We start from the raw sequence: 24,394 nt of genomic DNA, 5'->3' as shown, positions 1-24,394 counted from the left end.
TGCCAGATATCAGTAACCCTGAATATGTTAGGTTTCTAGGTGTATACATTGACCCAAATTGACTTGGAATGTAAATATTGATAGACTTATAGTCAAAATATCCAAAAATACTTATCTCCTGAGGAACTTACAAAAAGCGGTATCAAAACCAGTTCTGAAAACAGCTTTCCATGGGATTATTCAATCTCACATATCGTATTCAGTACTTGTCTGGGGCCATGTGCCCAATGCATCAGATTTATTTGGCATCCAGAGAAGAGCAATCAGGATTCTTGATAACCTTTCTTACAGGCAAGACTGTAGAAGTAGCTTCATAAATAATAAAATACTTACACTACCATCATTATATATATTGCAATGCCTGCTACATGTTAAAAAACATATAAGAGGTTATACTACACATGATGCAATCCACAGTTATAACACTCGAAATAATTCAAATCTGTATCTCCAGAACCATAGAGTCAACAGAACCAGAACTGGCGTAAATTATTATGCTCCAAAAATGTATAATTCGCATCCCCAAAATATCAAAAATCTACCTTTGAAGGAGTTCAAATACACAATCAAAAATTTTTTAATTAAAAAAGCTTTTTATTCCTTAGATGAATATTTTAGTGATGGTTTTCGAGACATGTAATACCACTTAATCATATATATTTTAACTTGTTTTATATTTCTATTTCATAGTTAGTTTGTTTTATTTGTATATCTATAGTAATTGTCCATTTAACCATTCAAGTTATCTGAATATTTTATGTTTTGTATTTATAGATAAGCAATATCTGTTATGACCTGTGTAAACTTTGTATTAGCACCAAATATATACTACTACTATAAAGAAATTTCATTGGAGCATCCCTTGTTGAGATACAGCCCCTTAAAGAGGATACATAAAATTTGTATAACCATTTTTTTCACAAGCACTAAAAAAGTTACAATATTGAAATTAACCTGACGTTTTATACTACCAAAAAGACACTTGGCCAGAAATTTATTTGGTTTACCCCATGTTGTAAGGGGTGGAAAACGCAACCCCTAAAATGTATTTCCAATGTAATTTTTTGTCTTATTATTTGTTTACCATTTAAAAATTCATTTCCGATAGCCTGTTTCATTCTGAACAAAAAATGTCTCTTGGGTTTTTTGCCCAAAATGAACCAGTTTGCAGCAAAAAATAATTTTAGGAACAACTACAGAGATACATTGTCATAAATGCGAAACTAATCTATTTAGTAGGTCGCTATTAGCGATAGTGACAATTAAATTAGTATGACGCTGTAAGTTTGTGAAAAAATTATTTTACGAATAACTGCAGAGATACATCTTCATAAATGCGAACTGAATTTATTGTTATTTTGTAGTTAGTACCTGCATTAAACTATTAAAGGGTAATAAACAAAACTAATATATTAATAACAAAACACACAACATAGCTGTAAATGGCCTGACGCCCTTCTGACGCCCAAAGGAAGTTCCTTTGGGCGTCAGAAGGGATATGTTTTTTATGCATGATGGGGCTCCCGCCCTTTTTAGTCAAGTAGCACGTCAGCATTTAACTGAAACATATGCAAATCAGTGGATAGGTCGAGAAGGACCACAGAACTGGCCCGCTCGATCCCCGGATCTCAATCCTCTCGATTTCTCTATTTGGAGCCATTTACAGCATTTGGTTTATCGTACTCCTGTTCGCGATGTAGAGGACTTAAGAAACTGCATCATCGATGCGTGCAGGGTAATCAGAGAGACTCCAGGAATATTTGAGCGAATACGTGGCTCAATGCGCCGATGTCTAGAAGCATGCGTAATGTCTGAAGGTAGACATATTGAACATTTACTATGATTTCTACAAGTTGTGTGTTTTGTTATTAATAAATCAGTTTTGTATATTACTTTTTAATCATTTAATGCAGGTACTAACTACAAAATAACAATAAATCCAGTTCGCATTTATGACGATGTATCTCTGACACAAACTGACAGCGTCATACTAATTTAATTGTCACTATCGCTAATAGAGACCTACTAAATAGATTAGTTTTGTATTTTCGCATTTATGACAATGTATCTCTGTAGTTGTTCCTTAAATAATTTTTTGCTGCGAACTGGTTTATTTTGGGCAAAAACCCAAAATACATTTTTTGTTAAGAATGAAACAGGCTATCGGAAATAAATTTTTAAATGGTAAACAAGTAATAAGACAATAAGTTACATTGGAAATAAATTTTAGGGGTTGCGTTTTCCACCCCTTACAACCATGGGGTAAACCAAATAAATTACTGGCTAAGTGTCTTTTTGATAGTACAAAACTTCAGGTTAATTTCAATATTGTAACTTCTTCAGTGCTTGTGAAAAAAGTTGTTATACTAATTTTATGTACCCCCTTCAAGGGACTGTATCTTAACAAGGGATGCTCCAATAAAGTTTCTTTATATGAAAGATCCTATCTTTTTATCGATGAGGAATCACCTCCTTAAATGTTTTACACTTATTCAGTTACACCCTGTATAGCACTTCCCCCATGTTTGTTTTCTGTATGACAAAAGGATGCTGCTAGATTGAATTTTTCTATTCCAATACATTCCAGTTGCGTAGTTGATTTCCAATGCTCAGTATAACGTGATTATGCGCGAAAATCACATCAAGAAACGTACATTACTAGGATCATATCTGTCAGTTTTATATAGCCAATCACACTATCATCATTGAATGAAAAAAAAATCAACTCACCTTGTCGTTGCTTAGACATCTCCCTCCCAACAGATCTGAGTCACAAACTCCCAGACTGTTTTCCCATTTAGCTTCTGCCAAACCAATCTCCAATTTCAAATAATTTCTTGCATCTGCAACAAACATTTCTGCTGCCTCTCTTTCAGTCATTCCCTCTTTTCCTGTCACCCATATATTTCTATATTTATTTCTCTGCTTGTACTCGAACTCTGATTCACCCTCACGTCCTTTTTCTGTTTCAAACGGGATAACTTTGTGTAAAATACTTTCTATTGTTGAAACATTTGAATTTGCTAATTGTATCACAGTCTCAATGCCAGCATTATAGAGAGTTCTAGCAATTTTTCCGTTAAGTATAGGTAAGTGCATCAAATCGAGCAAATCTCTGCTAACCCCAAACTGCATTCGATCTTGGAATTGTGATATGAGCAGCTCCACATTATTCCAACCCAATTCTCTACTGAAGCAAGTAACCATCCCGGCAAATGACGAAGCAGATTGCTGCAAGGATTGTAGCATACCTCTATTACATGTGAATTTGTTACACACCCAATTCAACGGTTTCTCATTAACCAAGTCTTGCAGAGCCAGAGCCACAAAAAATCGTTTGTGCACAAGAAATTTATGGTATAATTTGTTGGTGTTTGTCTGCACTTTTCCTCTTGTAGCATTAACAATATAAGATTCTTGAACTCCTATGAGTTCTCCAACTTTCTTCATTGTTAGAGGAAGCTTTTCCCATAGATCAAGAAAAAACATCCAGTCGATTGAACCCCAAGAATGGCATGCACTATAGGGTGTTATGAGATAAATTAGATGCAATTCGGTATCGAGGACAAAGCACTGTCGAGCTCTGTCAAGTTCAGTAAAAAGAGCCAATCCTTCATCAGGGGCCATTGAGGAGGACAGACATGCCTTTCCTGAAAGATAAACCACCATTATAAAGAGAACTTTTAGGCACAATTACAGCCACCGGACTGAGTCATGGCCGGTGGGAGGAATCGTATCTGCGTACAGTTTGGGTTGGTGTTTGACAAAGTATTAGGAAAAAAAGAAATAGAAACTTTTGTTTGCAATTTTGCGTAGTACGAATTGAGGGGAAAACAATGAATGGATATTAAAATGCCATTTGGGTTCTTGTAGATATGTAAAAAGCAGTTTATGTAGAGATAAATTAGGAAGGAAGGGGCTTCTATCCGGCCATGTCTAAATCCGGCAGCTGTACTACGACGTTGGTGACTTCTACTGCCCAGGATTTTTCAACATTTACTCAAGCAATCAATTCTTTATTCATCCATTTGATCAATACAGCTATGAAACAAATTAAAATATATAACATACAGGTGTTATTGATGTTGGTATTCAATAGCAGCAAGATTTTATTTAGATGCCAATGGCAGGCTTCTTTATTTATAAATATGGAAGCATGTTTGCTGAAAAATGTTACAGAGTTTGAATAAAGTTATGTAGTACCGTGTCATGAGAAATCTCCACAATTTTCTCGGTGACAGCGTTAATTCAATGGAAATTAATTGGAAAATTATATTACAGTGGAATTATTCAAGTACGCCAATCATGCAAATTGTAAAGAATGTATGTTCTAAGTATGTTTTAAGATGGTTGACAATGTTTCGTGGTACATTTCATTATAGTATAACAATTTTCAATTGAAGGTAACTCATATACAAATTGAACTGAGAGCTAACGGCAACAATGTTAAATGTTAGAACTAAATTCTTACCGGGGCCATTTTTATTGTCTATGCATCGCCATTGTAAATAATTGAAAAGTAAGATGATTCCATAAAATTTGACCCCCGTAACAAGATAGCTTCTGCATATCGAAAGGATGTACGAGCGAATAGGTGAACCAGTTCGTTAAATACTTTGAAACATCGGTAAACTGATCAACACTTCGCAGGTCTATTATATTTGCGCCCTTAAAATGCCATAACTAGTCATTCGGTTTCTTCATTATCAAGCGTCCTTATCTGCATAAGCGTAGTGTGTTCTGTTCCTTGTGAAGGTGACTTTGTTTTGTATTTATTAAATATATTTTATTATATTTATTAAATAGACTGTTATATTTATTAACTTCAAAATATAAGATAGAGTTGGTCGATACAAATACATTATCATAGATTTTCATCACATTCACACTTTGTGTGATAATTAGTTGACCTAGTCATTAAACTTAGGTATAAATGTTCGTTAAACTCAGGTATAACTGTCATCAATTAGTTCCTACAATATTATTAGTTTATTCAACGAAAGTCATTTTTTTGTGGAGGAAAAATTAGTTTTTTTATCGACCTTTTTTGGGTAATTGTTACCTTCCACAATCTGAAAAAAATATAAAAATTATAATGGAGAACTTTATACAAGTGTAGAAGGGTAAACTTTTTAGTTTACCCCGATAAGTTACTGCGTAAAAATCAAAGTATTTTTCACAAAGAAAAATCTTCTATTTATCAGTAACTTGTCGTATTTAACAATTTTGTCTATCAAAAAAAATTATTAAGAAATAACACTTATCTTTTACGTTTCGGAGGCCAAAATCTGCCTCCGTCTTCAGAAATGGATAAAAAATAAAAAATTCGAATATATACGCAGTTATTCCTTTTTTGATAGCTTATTTCTTTACTTCTTCGACAGAAGAAGTATATATTCGAATTTTTTATTTTTTATCCATTTCTGAAGACGGAGGCAGATTTTGGCCTCCGAAACGTAGAAGATAAGTGTTATTTCTTAATAATTTTTTTGATAGGCAAAATTGTTAAATACGACAAGTTTTTGATGAATAGAAGATTTTTCTTTGTGAAAAATACTTTGATTTTTACGCAGTAACTTATCGGGGTAAACTAAAATGTTTACCCTTCTACACTTGTATAAAGTTCTCCATTATAATTTTTAAATTTTTTTCAGATTGTGGAAGGTAACAATCACCTAAAAAAGGTCGATAAAAAAATTATTAGTTTCTATGTAGATAGTAATATTTCAAAAAGTATATATAAATCACAATGTATGTAGAATTCAGTTTGTTAGTGAACACGCTTGAAAAAGCTACTGTGCAGCGAAACACGTGTTGCGGATTTGTTAATCTGTTCTAGTGAAAATCTCACAATGAAGTGTTTTTCAAAATACATCAACTTTAAAATAGTTTTAGAGGTAAGTAAACAACTGACAAATAGCTGAATAATATAATTGAATTTTATTATTTTTATAGTATTAAGATGGATGCCGTAGCAAGTCCAAGAAGTAATGTACAAAGAAAGCGGAAGTTTATGCCGTTAGAATTAAAACAGATTGTAGAGTGCACGAAAATTTAAAAAAACACACTCCGTACAGTGGAAGCTGTCGCCCAGTGTTCATTTTTAACGGGAATATCCGTGTCGACAATTGAACGCATTGTACGTGAAAAAAAGGTAACTGGGATTGTGCAAGGTCCAAAAGTACATTGTGGTTGAAAAAAAAATTGAATTGGACGAGTACCAGAAACATTTTGTACGCTATACCATTCATTCTAACATTTTTGAGAATCTATTAGGACAAAGGTAATGGATAATGATCCCATTCCAAAAATGAGCAAAGAGAAGTTAGGGAAAATAATAAAAGAAGATTTAAAATTTATATATGCCAAAAGATCCCGTAAATATGTCTTAATAGAAAGAGAAGATATAGTCTCATGGCGACGGAGATATCTTCGCTCTATTAGAGAAATGCGTTCTGCTCACAAAAAGATTTATTATCTGGAAGAAACGTGAGTGAATGCTGGTCACACAGTATCTAAGATCTGGCAAGATACTACTGTAACTAGTTATCGTCAAGCATTTGTGGACGGTTTATCAACAGGGTTACGCGGACCAACGGGTAAAGGGCAACGACTAATTGTCGCCCATATAGGTAGCGACAGTGGCTTTTTAGAAGATAGTGCACTAATTTTTTTATCCAAAAAAACGGAGGATTATCACGAAGACATAGACACCCAACGCTTTGAAGGATGGTTTTGAATGGGTGAATGCTGGTCACACAGTATCTAAGATCTGGCAAGATACTACTGTAACTAGTTATCGTCAAGCATTTGTGGACGGTTTATCAACAGGGTTACATGGACCAACGGGTAAAGGGCAACGACTAATTGTCGCCCATATAGGTAGCGACAGTGGCTTTCTAGAAGATAGTGCACTAATTTTTTTATCCAAAAAAAACGGGGGATTATCACGAAGACATGGACACCCAACGCTTTGAAGGATGGTTTTGAATGGGTGAATGCTGGTCACACAGTATCTAAGATCTGGCAAGATACTACTGTAACTAGTTATCGTCAAGCATTTGTGGACGGTTTATCAACAGGGTTACGCGGACCAACGGGTAAAGGGCAACGACTAATTGTCGCCCATATAGGTAGCGACAGTGGCTTTCTAGAAGATAGTGCACTAATTTTTTTATCCAAAAAAAACGGGGGATTATCACGAAGACATGGACACCCAACGCTTTGAAGGATGGTTTTGAATGGGTGAATACTGGTCACACAGTATCTAAGATCTGGCAAGATACTACTGTAACTAGTTATCGTCAAGCATTTGTGGACGGTTTATCAACAGGGTTACGCGGACCAACGGGTAAAGGGCAACGACTAATTGTCGCCCATATAGGTAGCGACAGTGGCTTTTTAGAAGATAGTGCACTAATTTTTTTTATCCAAAAAAACGGGGGATTATCACGAAGACATGGACACCCAACGCTTTGAAGGATGGTTTTGAATGGGTGAAATCTGGTCACACAGTATCTAAGATCTGGCAAGATACTATTGTAACTAGTTATCGTCAAGCATTTGTGGACGGTTTATCAACAGGGTTACGCGGACCAACGGGTAAAGGGCAACGACTAATTGTCGCCCATATAGGTAGCGACAGTGGCTTTTTAGAAGATAGTGCACTAATTTTTTTATCCAAAAAAACGGGGGATTATCACGAAGACATGGACACCCAACGCTTTGAAGGATGGTTTTGAATGGGTGAATGCTGGTCACACAGTATCTAAGATCTGGCAAGATACTATTGTAACTAGTTATCGTCAAGCATTTGTGGACGGTTTATCAACAGGGTTACGCGGACCAACGGGTAAAGGGCAACGACTAATTGTCGCCCATATAGGTAGCGACAGTGGCTTTCTAGAAGATAGTGCACTAATTTTTTTATCCAAAAAAAACGGGGGATTATCACGAAGACATGGACACCCAACGCTTTGAAGGATGGTTTGAATCCCTTCTTTCACGAGTCCACCCAAATTCGGTCATAGTAATGAATAACGCTTCTTATCACAGCCGATTAGTAGAACAGCTGCCAACTATGACCACCAGAAAAGCAGACATGCAGAGTTGGTTAAGACAAAAAGGAATTCCATTTTTCGAGGACATGGTTAAGGCCGAGTTTATGAGTGTCATTAAACAGCATCGTGACAGATATCACCAGCATGTGATGGATACAATAATTAGTGCTGAAGGTATCACCATTTTGAGACTTCCTTCTTACCATTGCGAGTTAAACCCGATAGAATTAATCTGGGCTCAAATTAAGGGTTACGTAGCTCGTGAAAACGTGACATATGAAATTTCTGATGTCCAACGTTTATTAGAACACGCAATGGAACGGATACGGAAAGAAGATTGACTAATGCTGTAGCCCATGTGATCAAGGAAGAAAAGAAAATGTGGAGGTTGAACGGGATGGTAGTCACTGTTTTCGACCAAATAATAATAGATTCAAGTGTGACTGGGGATTCCTCTTCGGACGAGTCAATGGATTCTGAAACTTCATAAGCATAATATAGGTGGTAATTATTTCTTTGCTTTGTAGTTCTCTTTCTATATAAAAGGAACCTAATAATTATTTTGTAAATTTTTCTGTTTTTTGAAGTACTGTATTAGGCATAATAAGAAAATGTAATCAGTTTTACCATTGATACCAGGTAGCGCTACCTACTGTAACAATGTTTACGTAATTACCTATGTGTTTAAATAAATAAAAATATTATTTTGGTACGCCTCTGCAAAGTTGGTAAGAGGATTATTCGTTGGTCACTTCAAGTGCGACGTTGCTAATGAATCACCTTCAATTGAAAATTGTTATAGTATAGTGTGGACTTTCATTGTCTAATATGATATAAATTGATTTGAAATCCCTGAAAAAATCTATAAAAATTAAAAAGATTAGCTGAAAAAGAACAATTATAATAAACAAAAAAAATTAATTACAATGAAATAAAATACAAGCAACAATCAAAAAGTTGAACTATCAACACGAGATTAAAATTAAAAGATTCCAAGCCAAGATCCTTCACGACGTTTCGATTTTCAGTATCCACAATCGTCTTCGGGTAATGACTGGACTTATTCCTCCGAGATCTGACTATTAATGTCATTCGAGTGCTTTCCCCTATCCCCTCTTCCCTCTCCAGCTTCATCGGTTTTAACGGGAGCTGACCGTTTGGCGGGAGTTGGTCGTGTTCCGCTTGATTATAGTTTTCCATATGTTCCTTATCTCTACGCTAGCTTGGCTAAATGCGTTGTTGGACAACATATATGGAGCTTCTTTGAATTTTCTCCTAAACCAGTGTTCCTCCTTGTGGATGATTTCAGCTTGAGCCCTCTCGATGTTATGTTGATGGGTTCAAACATGGTCTGCTATTCCTGATTTGCTGGTTGGGAGGAAATTCAAAGAAGCCGCATATATGTTGTCCAACAACGCATTTAGCCAAGCTAGCGTAGCTAGCTATCTATCTATCTAGCTAGTCAAGCTAGATAGATATACGCAACATATGTAAACCTATAATCAAGCGGAGCGCGATCAACTTCCGCCAAGCGGTCAGCTCCCGCCAAAAACCGAAGAAGCCTAGAGAGGAAAGAGGGGATAAGTGAAAGCACTCGAACGACTTATAAATAGTCAGATCTCCGAGAAATAAGTCCAGTCATCACCCGAAAACGGTTGTGGATACTAATAATCGAAACGTCGTGAAGTAACTTGGCTTGAAATCTTTTAATTTTTAATTTTCATTTCTTGTTAATAACTTTTATTTTTCATTTCTTGTTAATAGTTCAGTTTTTAATTGTATTTTGTATTATTCTTTGCTTGCAGGTATTCTGAATTTTGAAAAAATTACAACATTAAATTCACAACAATTTTTGACTCATCCTTTCAGAGAGGCCAGAAAATTCAAGAATTACATTTGACAAACTGGTTTGAAGTGGTTATTGTTGATGTGTTGGTGACTGTTGTTGATATTCAGTTTGAATTATTTCAAAAACAAAACTTTTGGGATATACATTATCTTCAAGAACAATTTTGTTTTCAACAGTTTTTCTGTCTTGGCTCTATCATTTTGAAAGTTTCAATGATACTTCTTTTCACAATGATTTGATAATTTGAAAAGACGTTGAGATATCCTATGCATTTGCAAATTTGAGTCAGGGGTAGATTGTGGGTAAAGTAGTATATTAAATTTCTGAATAAAAGGTTACAAATCATATTATCACTCACCAAGAGATGTTGCAACCAATATTTGTGTTTTATCAACCTGTTCCTGTAACTTGACAAATTCATTTTGGTTCAGAAACGTCACGGCTTCTTCTATAGGATTATTCAAATCCTCACTACCATCACCTTCAATGGCCAGCAAAGTACATTTTGTGAACAAGTCTACATCTTCAGGAGTTGAAGCTACCCCACTTGCAATAACCTCCAATATGGCTCTTTTTAGCTTCCCATGGCCCTCTAGACAACTCTCTATAGGCCTAAGATCTGCAGACATGAGTTCTTTCGCTGTTTTATAATCATTTTTCTGACATATAAGAAAGCTTTCTCCAAGTGTGTCTTTGCCCATTCTACCAGCTCTTCCAATCATTTGTCGATATGTCAATGCATCAATCGGCTTGCCATGAAAATTTGCAGTTCTTATTATAACTCTTCGTGCAGGGAGATTGACCCCAGAAGACAAAGTCGAAGTTGCAACCAGAACTCTTAAGGACCCGTTTCGAAATGCTCCCTCGATGATGTCTCTTTCATCCATTGTAAGACCAGCATGATGAAATGCCACACCAAAAGACACCGTTTTTCGTAATATCTCATCCAGACCGACCGGGCAATATTTCAATTGTTCTAGAAGTTCCATTATCAGAGTAGTATTCAACTGACTCCTCAACAGTTTTCCCCACTCACTGTCACATCTACCTAATGAAAATTATAAACAATCAAAGATGTAAAAACATTAAAAACCGATTAAACTTTTGCATTGTTTATTCATTTTTTTTATTTTCATAACTAAATGGATTAATCATGAGAAATCCCAAAATTTTCTTTCGCGATTCCAGACATTAATAAAACAAAATTTCTGAAAAAATTAGTTACAGTAAAACATCTCCTCGCTCTTTCATATTGTACCTATGCCAATGACCTTGTAGTCGAGACATGTTAATTCAATAAAAAATTTATTCATACCGACCGTCGTCGACACCGCAAAACCAAGTATCTGCAAAAACTTAATTTTTCAAGAGAAGGAAGAAACCTCATATTTTCTGAAATAATGTATTCATAAATATTATTCGTTTGTCATTATTGAATATTAGATTTCTCGACACCGTACAAGTTATTAATATAAAAAAAAAAGCGCTAATAGTAATTTTAAAAGCTAGTTACGTGTTTTAGAGGTTTATATTGGTTACGAGGTTTTGCTATTTAATTAGGACGTGTTTAAAGATTAACAACCTAATTAGTTTTCACATTTTTTATTCAGAAATACAAGTGATCATTGGTCTGACAATCATCACATAAATCCAATGGATTTGTTTGGGACCTAAACCCCAAGTTTTACCACAAATCCTTCGACATGTCCATAGAGACAGTCTGGCATATTGAGACAGTTTGGACATATTGTCCAAAGTGCTTTGGAGAAATTACAAGCTACTCTTCCCGCCGTGGACCTTGCCAGGATGACAAGTTCATCTGCATAAGCTTGCAGATCAACTTTTCTTCTGTCAAGGACATCAAGCAGATTATCCATCAGTAGCGACCACAGAAGGGGAGATAGTACCCCATCTTGACGGCAGCCCTTGGTGAACCTGAACCTAATGGCCTCAACTTGAAGTGTCGTAGTGGCAGTTTTTTTACCATCATGGCATAGATCCAGCCAGTTATGGTCGATTATAAACCTTTCCTAGGCAGAGCCAATCCTATAGATTAGCGTTTCCCAACCTGTGGTCCGCGGACCCCTGGGGGTCCGCGAGTATATGTATGGGGGTCCGCGGTGTCCGCAAAATGAAAAATCAGCAAACCAGTTTTATTAGAAAAATGTGATCTAAGCACACGATATTTAAAAAAATTAAAAAAGATGCATCCAATGATGTATAACACTATTATTAATCTATAAAAAAAAAGAAAAAATACATAAATTGGTTTTTCAAATTTTGTTTTGGCTCTCCTGTAAAAAAAATATATTTGGGATTGCGTCCCTTTTGCATTTAATGAGCTAAATGCTTAATTTTTCGTAATCGCCACGCTTACTTAGCACGGCGAATGTGCGGTGAGCGAGAGCGAATGAAGGATGTGAGTGAATCAAGTGCGGGCTGGCGTCGCGCCGGGCCTCTTCCCCCACCGCACCGCACCGCACTGCTCGCAAATTACGCTTACACCCGACGCCCGCGATTAGTGATAGTAAATACGTATAGTATAGTAAAATTACGTTTTACAAGTTATTGTGACCTGTGAAAATGAAACGTTGGTTAAAACCAAATGACTCCGCTTTGGACGAAGCAAATGAAAAACCTTCGACTTCAAAGGTTAAACGTCGTAAGTTTTGCGACGGATACTTAGCTTTCGGTTTCACAAGTACCAATTTAAACGGGGAAGACAGACCTCGGTGCGTCATATGCTACGAAGTTTTGTCAAATGAGTCGATGAAACCGGCCAAACTCGGACGTCATTTAAAAACAAAACACCAGGAATATCGTGACAAATCAAAAGCCTTTTTCAAAGTTAAAGCCTCGCAATTGGAACAAAGCAAAAGAACAATGATAAAGACTGCTACTGGGACCAATAACGAAAGTGCTGTATTAGCGTCCTACCAAGTATCTTTGCTAGTTGCAAAAAGTGGTAAGCCCCACACCATTGCTGAAGACTTAATTTTACCGTGTGCTAAAATCATGGTTTCTGCTATGTTAGGTGACAAATTCTTCAAAAGAATTGGACGTTGTATCGTTATCAAACAACACAGTGAAGAGGAGAATTGATGATTTATCGGGAAATGTTAAAGAACAGCTGATTTTCTACGTTAAAGCAAGCAGATTTTATGTTTTGCAATTAGATGAGAGCACAGATATTAGCAATGATGCAAACTTGCTTGCATATGTTCGTTACGAACACAACAACAGCATAAGTGAGGATTTTTTATTTTGTTTACCTTTACCTTCGCACACTACAGGTGAAGCAATATTTGAAGTATTGAACAACTTTATGTCCACTCATGAAATTACATGGGTCAAGTGTGTGGCAGTTAGCACCGACGGTGCTCGGGTTATGGCCGGGACACGAATAGGGCTGCAGGCGCGCGTTAAGAAGATGAATCCAGCTATTATCTGGCATCATTGCTGCATTCATAAGGAGGCATTAGCAGCTAAAAACATGCCAGAACAATTAAAAACAGTGTTAGACGACAAAGTGCAGGTGGTGAATTTTATTAAAGCTAGGCCTTTAAATTCCCGTATTTTCGGTATCATTCGTGAAGAAATGGGAAGCATTCACAAGCAGTTATTATTACACGCTGAAGTCCGTTGGTTATCTCGTGGCAAAGTTGTGACGCGTGTTTTTGAGCTGAGAGATGAGATCAAAATGTTCTTTTTGAAGAATTCTAGACACAGTGTCAGCAAATATGCTGATCACTTCAATGACTTTGGATGGCTTACAATGTCTACAAGGGAGAGATACCAACATCTTCCAAGTCGATGATAGAATTGAAACGATGCTAAAAAAACTTGACCTTTAGATAAATCGTACAATTCAAAAAAACTATAATCACTTTCCAACACTGTCAGCGTTTTTGGAGTCCTTTGGTAAAGCAATATTGCCAGCACAAGAAACCAAGAATAAAATACAGTGAATACATCGTAGAACTGAAAAACCAGTTGATAATGTGGAATGAAATCACTAAAAATGACCCCTCTATGAGGGAAATATATAGGGAAATGAAGAAGCAGTATAGACTAGCAATTAAGACTGAAAAAATATCAAACAATTCACGCCTAATCATGCATGCAAAGAATAAGCAAAGAATGGCATGGTCACTCATAAAACCTACTATGATCACTTCTCCTAACCCCCAAATATTGGGGATGACTTCAATAATTACTTTTGTAACATTGACAAGGAAATTGTCCAAAAATTAGAGTTTAATGGCGATACATATATCGAATCAATACAGAATAACAGTGTAGCCTTTTCATTTTACTTAACTCCGGTAACAGAATTAGAGATAATTACCCTGATTGACAGATTAAGCACATCAAAGTCAAGAGATATATATGGGCTAAATAGCGACTCACTGAAATTTGCAAAAGACGAATTAATCAGCCCCATAACGTTTTTCATCAATACCAGTTTTGCAGAAGGTGTTTTTCCAGAGATTCTTAAACTCTCCAAAGTTATACCGATTTTTAAAAAGGGTAACAAAAATAATATCAGTAATTACCGACCCATCTCCCTAGTTCCTATTCTATCAAAATTGCTTGAATTGGCTTATAAAACCAGACTGATCAACTACTTAGAGAGAAAAAATGTACTGAACCCTAAACAACATGGATTTCGTGAGGGAAAGTCTACTATAACTGCACTTGTAGATATGATTATTCACATCACAGATGAATTTGAGAAAGGAAATGTGACACTGGCATCTTTTTTGGACCTTTCCAAAGCTTTTGATTGTGTGTCACATGAAATTCTTTCAATGAAATTGGAAAGTTATGGTGTCAGAGGAAATGCTTTTTCATTCATTCAGAGTTACCTTACAGGAAGATATCAGTGTACCTCCTCAAACGGAAAGGTATCATCCAAAAGGGAAATTACATAGGGGGTTCCCCAGGGTTCAATTTTAGGTCCCATATTATTTATGTCAATGACATAAATCATTTCTTATCGTCAAAACATGTTGAATATGCTGATGATACCACATTACTAGTTTCAATGAGAAACTATGATCAGAATATTGAATCATACACCCTCAAAAGTGCTCAGGAATATTTCACGAATGTAAGATTGTGTCTAAATAATGATAAAACAAAAACGTTACTTTTTACTCTGAATTACAATTTAACCCTGGAGGACAATTTGCCGGTAAAATGCCTGGGACTAACATTAGACTGTAAGCTGACATGGGAGGCTCACATAACCAATCTGTAGAAATAAATTAGCCACCTCCATCTATGTCTTAAGAAATATCAAAGATATTGTAAATGAAAGTGTTGTTCTCACAGCCTACCACGGTCTCTTTCACAGTACCATGTCCTACGGAATTCTCTTATGGGGTGGATCGGCACATGTTGATAAAATTCTCATAATGCAAAAAAGGGCAATAAGCGTAATAACAAATTCAAAACTTGATGAAAGTTGTCGTCCACTATTCAAAAAACTAGGTATATTGACTGTGACTAATCAATTCATTTATGAATGCTTACTTTTTGCCAAGAAAAACATTTCCAGTTATACTGTTCAAAATAAATGTAATACCAGATATAAATCCGTTATAGTGCCGTATTTTCGCTTATCCAAGAATCTCAACTCTTTCAGATTTCTGTCTATTAAATATTACAATATGATACCAAACGAGTGGAAGGAACTAGTCCATATATATATATATATATATATATATATATATATATATATATATATATATATATATATAAAAATAAATAGATAAGTACTCTTTGATCATTCCCATATTGATTTCAATTTAAGAAATTTAAGAAATTAAATTGAAATCAATATGGGAATGATCAAAGAGTACTTATCTATTTATTTTTTGATTTTCATGGAATTATTTTCCAGCAGCTTGACTGCATTAACCTTTCTAGATTTTATATATATATATATATATGATGTGTTGTTTTTCCGGGTGTTCATCCGTTGTGTACTATTCGATAGTCGACGTTTCGCCATCATCTCAGATGGCATTATCAAGACGAGTTACTGCTTCGAGAGGTGTAACATCAGTTACACGTTGTGTACTATTCGATAGTCGACGTGCTTCGAGAGGTGTAACATCAGTTACACCTCTCGAAGCGAAGCAGTAACAGTAACTCGTCTTGATAATGCCATCTGAGATGATGGCGAAACGTCGACTATCGAATAGTACACAATGGATGAACACCCGGAAAAACAACACATCATATTCTACCATGCGTGAAAACCTACATTGTAATATATATGATGAGGCCAATAGCCAGAAACACGTGTCCGCGGTTTGTCCCCCCTTTTTGGAGTGTTATGTCCAATAATTGTGGACATAACATATATATATATATATATATATATATATATATATATATATATATATATATATATATATATATATATATATATATATATATATATATATATATATATATATATATATATATATATATATATATATATATGTATATATATAAAACTTTACTTTACATTTTAAATAGCTTAAAATTTGTTTCTGCAAGTACAAAATTTTCCTTTTACTATTGTTTTGACGACTGTATACAAAATTTTTTAATTTGTCACACAAGAGAATAAACTCTACTCTACTCTACTCTACTCAAGTACAAGATGAAATGGTGACACATCTCCGCACTTTGAGGTCTTCGTTTCGGGATTACCCAGAAACCAAGTACCCGACAAAAATAAAAATTGGATATCAGACCCTTTCGACACAGATGTTTCTGATATTACTGGCTTGACAGCGGCACAGGAAAACCAATTAATAGAAATATCCTGTGATTCAGCATTGAAACGCAATTCCAACGAATCTTCACTATCAAGTTTTTGGGTGAACGTAAAGACAAATTATAAGGATATATCGGACGAAGCACTGAAACATTTACTGCTTTTTTCAACCACATACCTATGTGAAAAGGCATTCTCTACTCTTGTGTATACAAAAAATAAATACAGAAACAGATTACAAGTAGAATCTGATTTGAGATTACATCTTAGTAGCAACATCAACCCGAATATTCCTGATTTAGTTGCAAAAAAGCAACACCAACCTTCACATTAATTTTTTTTCTTCATATTTTTCATTATAAACAGTTATAATTACCTCCTATATTTGTTTTTTTTGTATCTGTAATAACTAAAATACCTAATCCGTTTTTTTGCTGTTTATTTTATTAAGGCGGTCCGTGAAAACTGTGCTTGATTTCCCAATCCCTTGTCAAGGGATTGGGAAATTTTCTCAACAAGGTTGTTTAATGCTAAATCTGTCGATCTGTCGTTTTGATAAGCATACTGGTGGTTATTCAGGGGGGATGCACATCAATTGTGAATTTTTTCAGAGTTGAATGCATTGCTGTGAACACAGAAGTTACCAACAGGTAACAGAAATATAGCTACATTATAGATTTTCCACAACTAATTGCATCACGATGCACGAAAAATTGAACAACAAAATTTGCAATAACTGAAAATAGAGTCACTCATAACTCTCTGAAATTTGATAAGGCAAGCTGTATATCTGTAAAATCACATGCAAAAACACAGTGACTTCCGAAATTACAGCAACATTGGTGTAGATCAAATAAACTCCCTGTATATATCTATATATGAGAGGCAAGGGTTTGGTATTTTTACCAGAACTGTATAACTTATGACAATATTTCTTAATTTCGTGAAAAACCTAGGACATAGAAGTTATCTACTCACCCATTTTCAAGAAAGCTGTAGAAATTTGTTGAGCCAAATTCTCACACCAATTTTTAGTAGGACAAAATATAAGAACGGAACAAGACTCTTTAATAGTTTCCAAGCAGAGTTGGAGTATATTGTCGGTATCAACAGCAAGATTGGGCAAAGGTGTCAGCTTCCTTATCAACTTGAGATTCCTATCATATATTTCTCCACAAATATGTACTTGTTCATGAAGAGGAATAGGGCGAAAACTAGTAGTAAATAGCTCGGCATTTAGCCATTTTGCAATTTGATGTAGATTAGGGAGAGTGGCAGACATTCCAATAATTTGTATTTGTAATTTGTCATCTTTTTGAGAAACATATTTGAGCTTGGTGAGGAGTAATTCAAGCAAATATCCCCTGTTTGGATCTCCCAGTAAGTGCAGTTCATCAACTAGTATTGTCCCAATTTCTGACAACTGGTTTTCTTCTAAAAGCCTATTGATGAGGCTATTGGCTTTTTCGATAGTACATAAGGCCAATCGTACTGGATGAAAACCGCCTGGTGGGTTATGTGAGCCCATAAAACCTTCGACTCTAATTCCACTAGTTTCAAGTAGATCTTGAAAGTAATACATCTTTTCTCTCACTATAGATACAAATGGCAGAATAAATATAACTTTTTTTTTTATTTCAAAAATCGTTTTGAGGGCTAATATTTCAGCAACCAGAGTTTTTCCTGCAGAAGTTGGGGCGGAATATATCAAATTTTTTCTATTTTTCAATACATCTTCATTGCTTAGACATTCAACTTGCCAGGGAAACATTGATTTTAAACCACGTGCATAATATTTCTCCAAAACTGCTTCAGGCAGGCCCCAACTTGATAACTGTTTTAAATCAATAATATTAATTAGTTTCTTATGGGTGTGAAGTGATGAATCTCCAGAAATTGTTTTAGAAATATTTAACTTACTGTTGAATACCTTATTCAATCCATCTGTGACAATATTCCTCTTGTCCTTATTTCTACATGGCAGAAACTTTGTAGAATCAACAGAATTTGAAGTATAATCAGTTTTGCAATTACTTAAAACTCTTTCAGTTTCTACATCTTGCAAAATATTATTTTTTCTTTCAGTTCTTTTTATATTTCTTTTAGGCGATGTACTTTCCCTTGAGGAGAAATATTGCGAAAGGAACTGGGAGTCGTCAAGTGATATTTCATTATTCGAGTCAGCTTTGGAAGAACTCTCTGCATCTTTCTTTACTTTTGGATCACAAAACTTGCTATTTTTTCTTAAATTGAATCTTTCGCCAGTTTGAGTAAATGTAAAATTATTGAATGTATCATTCATCATCAATCATTTTACCTTTATATTTTTAAGTCATTCAACATTTAAGCCAATAAACCGTTTCAACTTCAAACGGCTCAAAGCTCGACATCCCCCCACTATTATATTTGTGGTTCAACTGGAAAACAAAATAGAACCATAGAACATAAAATACTAAACAATTAGTATTCTTCTTCTTATGCTTCCTTTACTGAGCTATGACCTAGCTGCTAGGTTATTGGATCAAACCACGAATAATTATCTAAACCCAATATCACTTCTCGAAATAGTGACTTGAAATATCTCAATATTGCAATTCACTCAGAACTTCCTCAAGAATTTCCAACCTTTATAAGGAATTCAACTGACCTACTTCTGACTTCGTACGGGACTCCTTTTTATCTCTATTCAAATAAACCGCGGATATTTATTACTCTCGAACCACCTCGTGAATTAGTGACCTGATAAATCTCGTATTTCAGTACCAAAAATTTACCCAGAACTCCGTAGGAAGTCCAACCGATCTACTTCTGAGTTCGTACGTTACTGACTAGTCAGCTAGCCAAATTAAAGGCGAATAACTCCCAAATATCAAGATCATTTCTCGATACCGTATTTCACTCTACTTGAGAACACTACAGATTTTAAAATTTATATCTCGAAAGGTAACAGTTTAAAAAAAATCTGTTTAAAATCTGTTTTTGCGTTAATCAGTTGGAGTAATTAATTTTATCATGTCGTCAAAATCTACGCTATTTAGTCTCGTCTATGACACTCTGAACTCTTAGAAAATAACTTTTGATATTTATTGTACCTACTTACTTTTAAGTACCTTTGTTATAAGTATTTGCAAGAGTTTTCTGTTGACTGGTAGGAACTGTCATTGATTGATCAAATAAAATATCAGAAGATGAAGATGTTCTGCGGCTTCAATATTTCTCGTAAAATCACCAAAATTTCGACATACTGGAAGTATTTATCTGAGATAACGTTGAAAGTGTCTTCGCTATCCCACACAAAGCAGTGTAATAAAAAATATCCTCCATCAATGATGTATGTCGCATTTATGTTGATAATATATATTTCACAACAGCCCCATAGAATAGGCGTACCGGGAAAACCAAGTTGAGAAAACGCGCTAAGTACACTACCTCAAAAGAGGCCTGGAAACGTGTGCATATTATGATGATTACAACTCTTTCAACTTTTTGAATCCTTTTATCTCAAAAACGGTGGCTCTTAGGAGTAAAAAAAAATCTGAACATTTTTATAGATAATTATTTGTGCTACAAAATTTGTATGAACTGATTTTATGATAAAACTTACAGTACCCATTTTTGTGACCTTTGACCCCTAGTAAATTATTTTCCAGGTATCGGGTCGATGATAATTTTTCAAATTGAGGTACCAGAGGTACCAGATGGAGGTAGCAGATTGAGGTACCAGAGCCTAATTCTCAGGCAAAGAATTCCAAGTACCTGGTATCACCATCCAGACGTAGCAGGCCGCCGACAACAAAGCTACCAAGCCACCAGAAGACCATCTGGAACGAAAAATTCTATCAAATCTTATAACTCTTTTTCTGAAATGACGAGGAAAACTCGCCTTAACTCCAAAAAACATATACCTTACGCTAACCCCTCCCCAACTTTTTGTGGACTCTTCTCACAAACCAGAACAGTCCCCACCTTTCGATCAACCGTCTACCAACCATCCTAGCTCTACTACACAACACCCAAAAATATACAATATAACAGAAATTCCCGATGGCTTGGCAAATCAGAGGTCCCTCTATAACCTTCTGATCTCTAACGAATTTATCCGAGGTCAAATCATTGAGCTTAAGGTGAACTGAACAACCCTCCGGAGAACCTCAAATACTATTGAAACACCGGAAACTTTGCAGAAACTTCTTCGTGACAGCACTGGCCAAACCTCAAGGGAGTACACCTTGACATAACAATGGAAGAAATAGGAACTCTCTTGGAAAATGCCAAAATCAGCGTAATCAAACTTTGGAGGATTACCTTCAAAAAAACCAATAAACCCACACCTCTCATACGCATAATCACAAGCGACAAGGACTAGTACACCAGATATCTAACACACGGTGTAAACATTTAAGGTCGCATCCATGAGTGAGAAGCACCTAACGTCAACCCGCTACCACCCATCCCGAAATACTGCAATACTTGCAGTTCTACCGGGCACCTGACAACGGAGTACCCTACTCACAAAATCAAATGTCGTCACTGTGGGGAGGCTCATTCCCCAACGTAATGCAATAAAATTGCAACCCCCAAATTTCCCAATTGCGAAGGCGACCATCCAGCCTCCTCTACATTTCAAAAACCAACAAACATCATAACAGTCACCCGGCAAATTGAAGCCATAATATAAATCCAGGCAACACTTCTCTAATCCGCACCCCTTCCATGAGAACTAAAATCCTCGCCCTCACCAATGAATTGTGCAAAACAATTCTTGGACATTCCCTCTTCGACACAGCCAGTGGCAATAAGGCAGACTTTATCTTCACGGAGTTGGTTGCGGAATTCAATAACTGAGAGACACACGGATCGGGAATCTGAGCGTTCAATCCTCTTAACCGTAAAAGCCCAAGGACTAACTAGTAAAAAAACATACAAAATCTCTCCTTAACATCCAACCCTACCCCCAACTTCTCCCACTATAACACTATCCACCGTCCAAGAGACCCACAAAACACGACCCTCAATTTCCAAATCCCATCAACACTCGAGATCATCTCCTACAAAAACCATAAATTCACCGATGTAAAACTATTCCAAATACTTATTAACCGAAATCTCTCACTCCTAGACAATCCATCCCATACAAATTGACCAAATACAAAAAAAAATTCATCGACTCTGACGACATAGCCACTCCAACCTCGACTAGACGAATTGACCAGCCCCCACTTACTCCATGCCTAACCCCCCTTATCAAAAATAAGCGGAAACTCTACAGGAACTACGTACAGACCAGAGACCCTGCATTAAAAACGGAATGGAACCGACTTAACGCTCGCATAGGTCTCCTTATCAACCAATTCATCCAGAAAAAGGGAAGAGAGAAGACAAACAAGCTAGACTATAGGGACGGAACAGCTTTCTAGAACAAATTCAAAGTCCGAACCGGACAGAAACGGGAAACCGTCAGTCACCCAATGATTGACGGCAACATCATTTCTAATCCAATTGATAAAGCAGAAGCCTTCCGCGACCAACTGAGTCGTATATACCAATTACCGACTGACGTACACTTTGACAACCGACATTTACACTATGTACAGCAACAAGTTCCCGCACTTCTGGGCAGACATCCTGGCCAAATCCCCCTCGACCCCAACTGTCCCCTGAGATCCCCAAGCAGCGAGGTAGACTTCCTCCAAGCTATTTACCAAGGTAGAAATACCATCAAAGGACCGGACACTGTAAACCGCCGATAAAAAATCTCCCCAAATTTCCACTGCCTTACATCAAACACGTTCTAGACGCATGCTTAATACATGTACACTTTCTTGCCGCCTGGAAACAGGCTAATACTATCCTGATCCCCAAACCGCAAAAAGACAAAACTAAACCCGATTCTTATAGACCCACCAGTCTTGTCAACTGCCTTGGAAAACTGCTGGAGAGGCTATCTGGTATCTGTAGAGTAGGGAGGGTGAGTGTAGACTCACAGGACTTAGGCCACATGTGACCCATTGTACATCCTCCCGAGGAGTTGTCCTCCTAGGTCATCGTCCATCCTGTCCTTCCCAGGAAGGTGAACAGGTCACTAGAAGACATCTCGTTTATATTGGCAGATGTAGGCCAAAACTCGCCTAACACACACTCTGTTTGGCAATCTTGAGGTGTCTCACGGTGGCCTTCGCGAAGGTTTTGGAAGGTGCAGCGATATTAATGTCGTTGTGCGGCTTCTTCAATCTTCTTAGGGTTTCCTCCGTGGAGGTGCACAAGTGAGGAAGCTTTCCTGCAGGGGCAGCCGGTTCTTCGCCTTTATTCAAGGCGGAGCTCTTGGCGCCCGCCGCAGGAAGTGCCCTTGCTGTTGGAGGTGATCTGCTATGTCCAACCTCATTCCAAGCGGTAAATTGGGGTGGACATTTCTGTTCATCCCCAGCCCAGATTGGGTGAGCATTTCTGTCGAGCCTCGGGATTGGTTTTTGTTGTTTCTATTTTTGTGTTGTTTCATTCATGTGTGTTCCCACGAGTAGCAGGGGAAGAGTTGGTCACTCTGGCAGATCCCCGCATTACCAGAGGTAGTCTGATTACAATGAGGTGTTATCCGGTTTCCCAAGGGGATCGTTCGTAACCGCATATCACCCTGCGGCCATTCAGCTATCGGCACGGTAACTAACCAACTGAACGACATTATCCCTCCTCCCCAACATGATTTCAAACCTGAACACTTCATTCAAAACGCACTAGTTGAGCTCCGTTCACATATTTTCCAAAGTATCAACTCTTTCTTCGATACAGTCGCCATCCTTCATTCCAGTGACGGCTCGTGCATTGGAGAACAGGGGAGGCTAAAGTCATAAAGACTATATACACACAGAAAAGCTCGCCGGAGGCTCGAAATTTTTTATGTTGTTGCACGCTTTGCTTAATATTAAAGTTAGGACATGGGCGTGACAATGTGTAAGTGCATGAGGTGCTATTGACTTTATTTTAGTTTGTAAACCATTCAAAAGGCCGGCCATGACCGCAGCCCCAGCATAGGTTAACGCAATTAACTTTTGCCTAAAATTATAGGTGTCACACGTACGAATTAAAAAATTAAACAAATCGTCAGCTGTGCGCCCAGATGAAACATCATGAAAACCCATAAAACGTTCTACCACATTACCATCTTTGACATATCTAAAAACGATTTAAAGTTTTGATGTACAGGTAATATAGGTAGTTTCATCAATTTCCCATGCAAATATTGAGGTGCCCGAAAAAACGCTACCGTTTAAAAAAGTGCCAAATTGTGAATCATATTTGCCTCATAACATTGAAAGATCCTTGTAATTGCCGCGATTAATCGAATCTTCGGTTTCATCATGTCCACGAAAAGCTAATTCTTGGGAACCCAAATAAATCGTAATATCGATAAGTCTTTTTAAATTCGACCGATTTTCCCTAACCTGATTATTAAAAGAACTTATGGCCTCTTTTTGAGCTGTATCTAAATCTGTTGCTATATTTTGTACGCTAAACAATTTTAATTTACAAGACGAAAATATATGGTCCTTAGATTTAAAATGTCTTTCTGTAGAACGAGGTAAATTTTTTAAATCGGAGTATCCTATTTCAATTGGTTTGTACGGAAAATAAAACACAGGGCCAACAAAAAAGTTTTTCTCGTTTAATGGAGTCGGTTAACCAATCGCATTTATCGTACCAACTAATATTAAA

General features: G+C 36.5%; 1 protein-coding gene across 2 annotated transcripts in view; it reads right to left on the bottom strand.

Moving 5' to 3' along the window:
• The window catches only part of DNApol-theta (DNA polymerase theta), a 50,331-nt gene extending 31,217 nt beyond the window's left edge, over positions 1-19,114 (bottom strand). Inside the window, exons 1-4 of one of the 2 annotated variants that reach the window (XM_023161515.2) lie at positions 18,618-19,114; positions 17,666-18,521; positions 10,268-10,957; positions 2,731-3,650 (exon numbers count right to left, since the gene is read on the bottom strand). In XM_023161515.2, the coding sequence (XP_023017283.2) occupies positions 2,731-3,650; positions 10,268-10,957; positions 17,666-18,521; positions 18,618-18,992 (2,841 nt within the window). In that variant the 5' untranslated portion in view covers positions 18,993-19,114. Of the gene's footprint in view, positions 1-2,730; positions 3,651-10,267; positions 10,958-17,665 lie in introns of both variants that reach the window. The other variant, XM_023161514.2, reaches the window with a different exon arrangement.
• Between the last annotated feature and the right edge of the window lie 5,280 nt (positions 19,115-24,394).

Source organism: Leptinotarsa decemlineata, unplaced genomic scaffold (genome assembly GCF_025532065.1).
Source record: "Leptinotarsa decemlineata unplaced genomic scaffold, Ldec_3_MD MMD2_tig00026374_RagTag_RagTag, whole genome shotgun sequence".
In the NCBI taxonomy this organism is placed as follows: domain Eukaryota; kingdom Metazoa; phylum Arthropoda; class Insecta; order Coleoptera; family Chrysomelidae; genus Leptinotarsa; species Leptinotarsa decemlineata.
The sequence above is the reverse complement of the archived record's forward strand: the minus strand, read 5'-3'. Positions and strand labels throughout refer to the sequence as shown.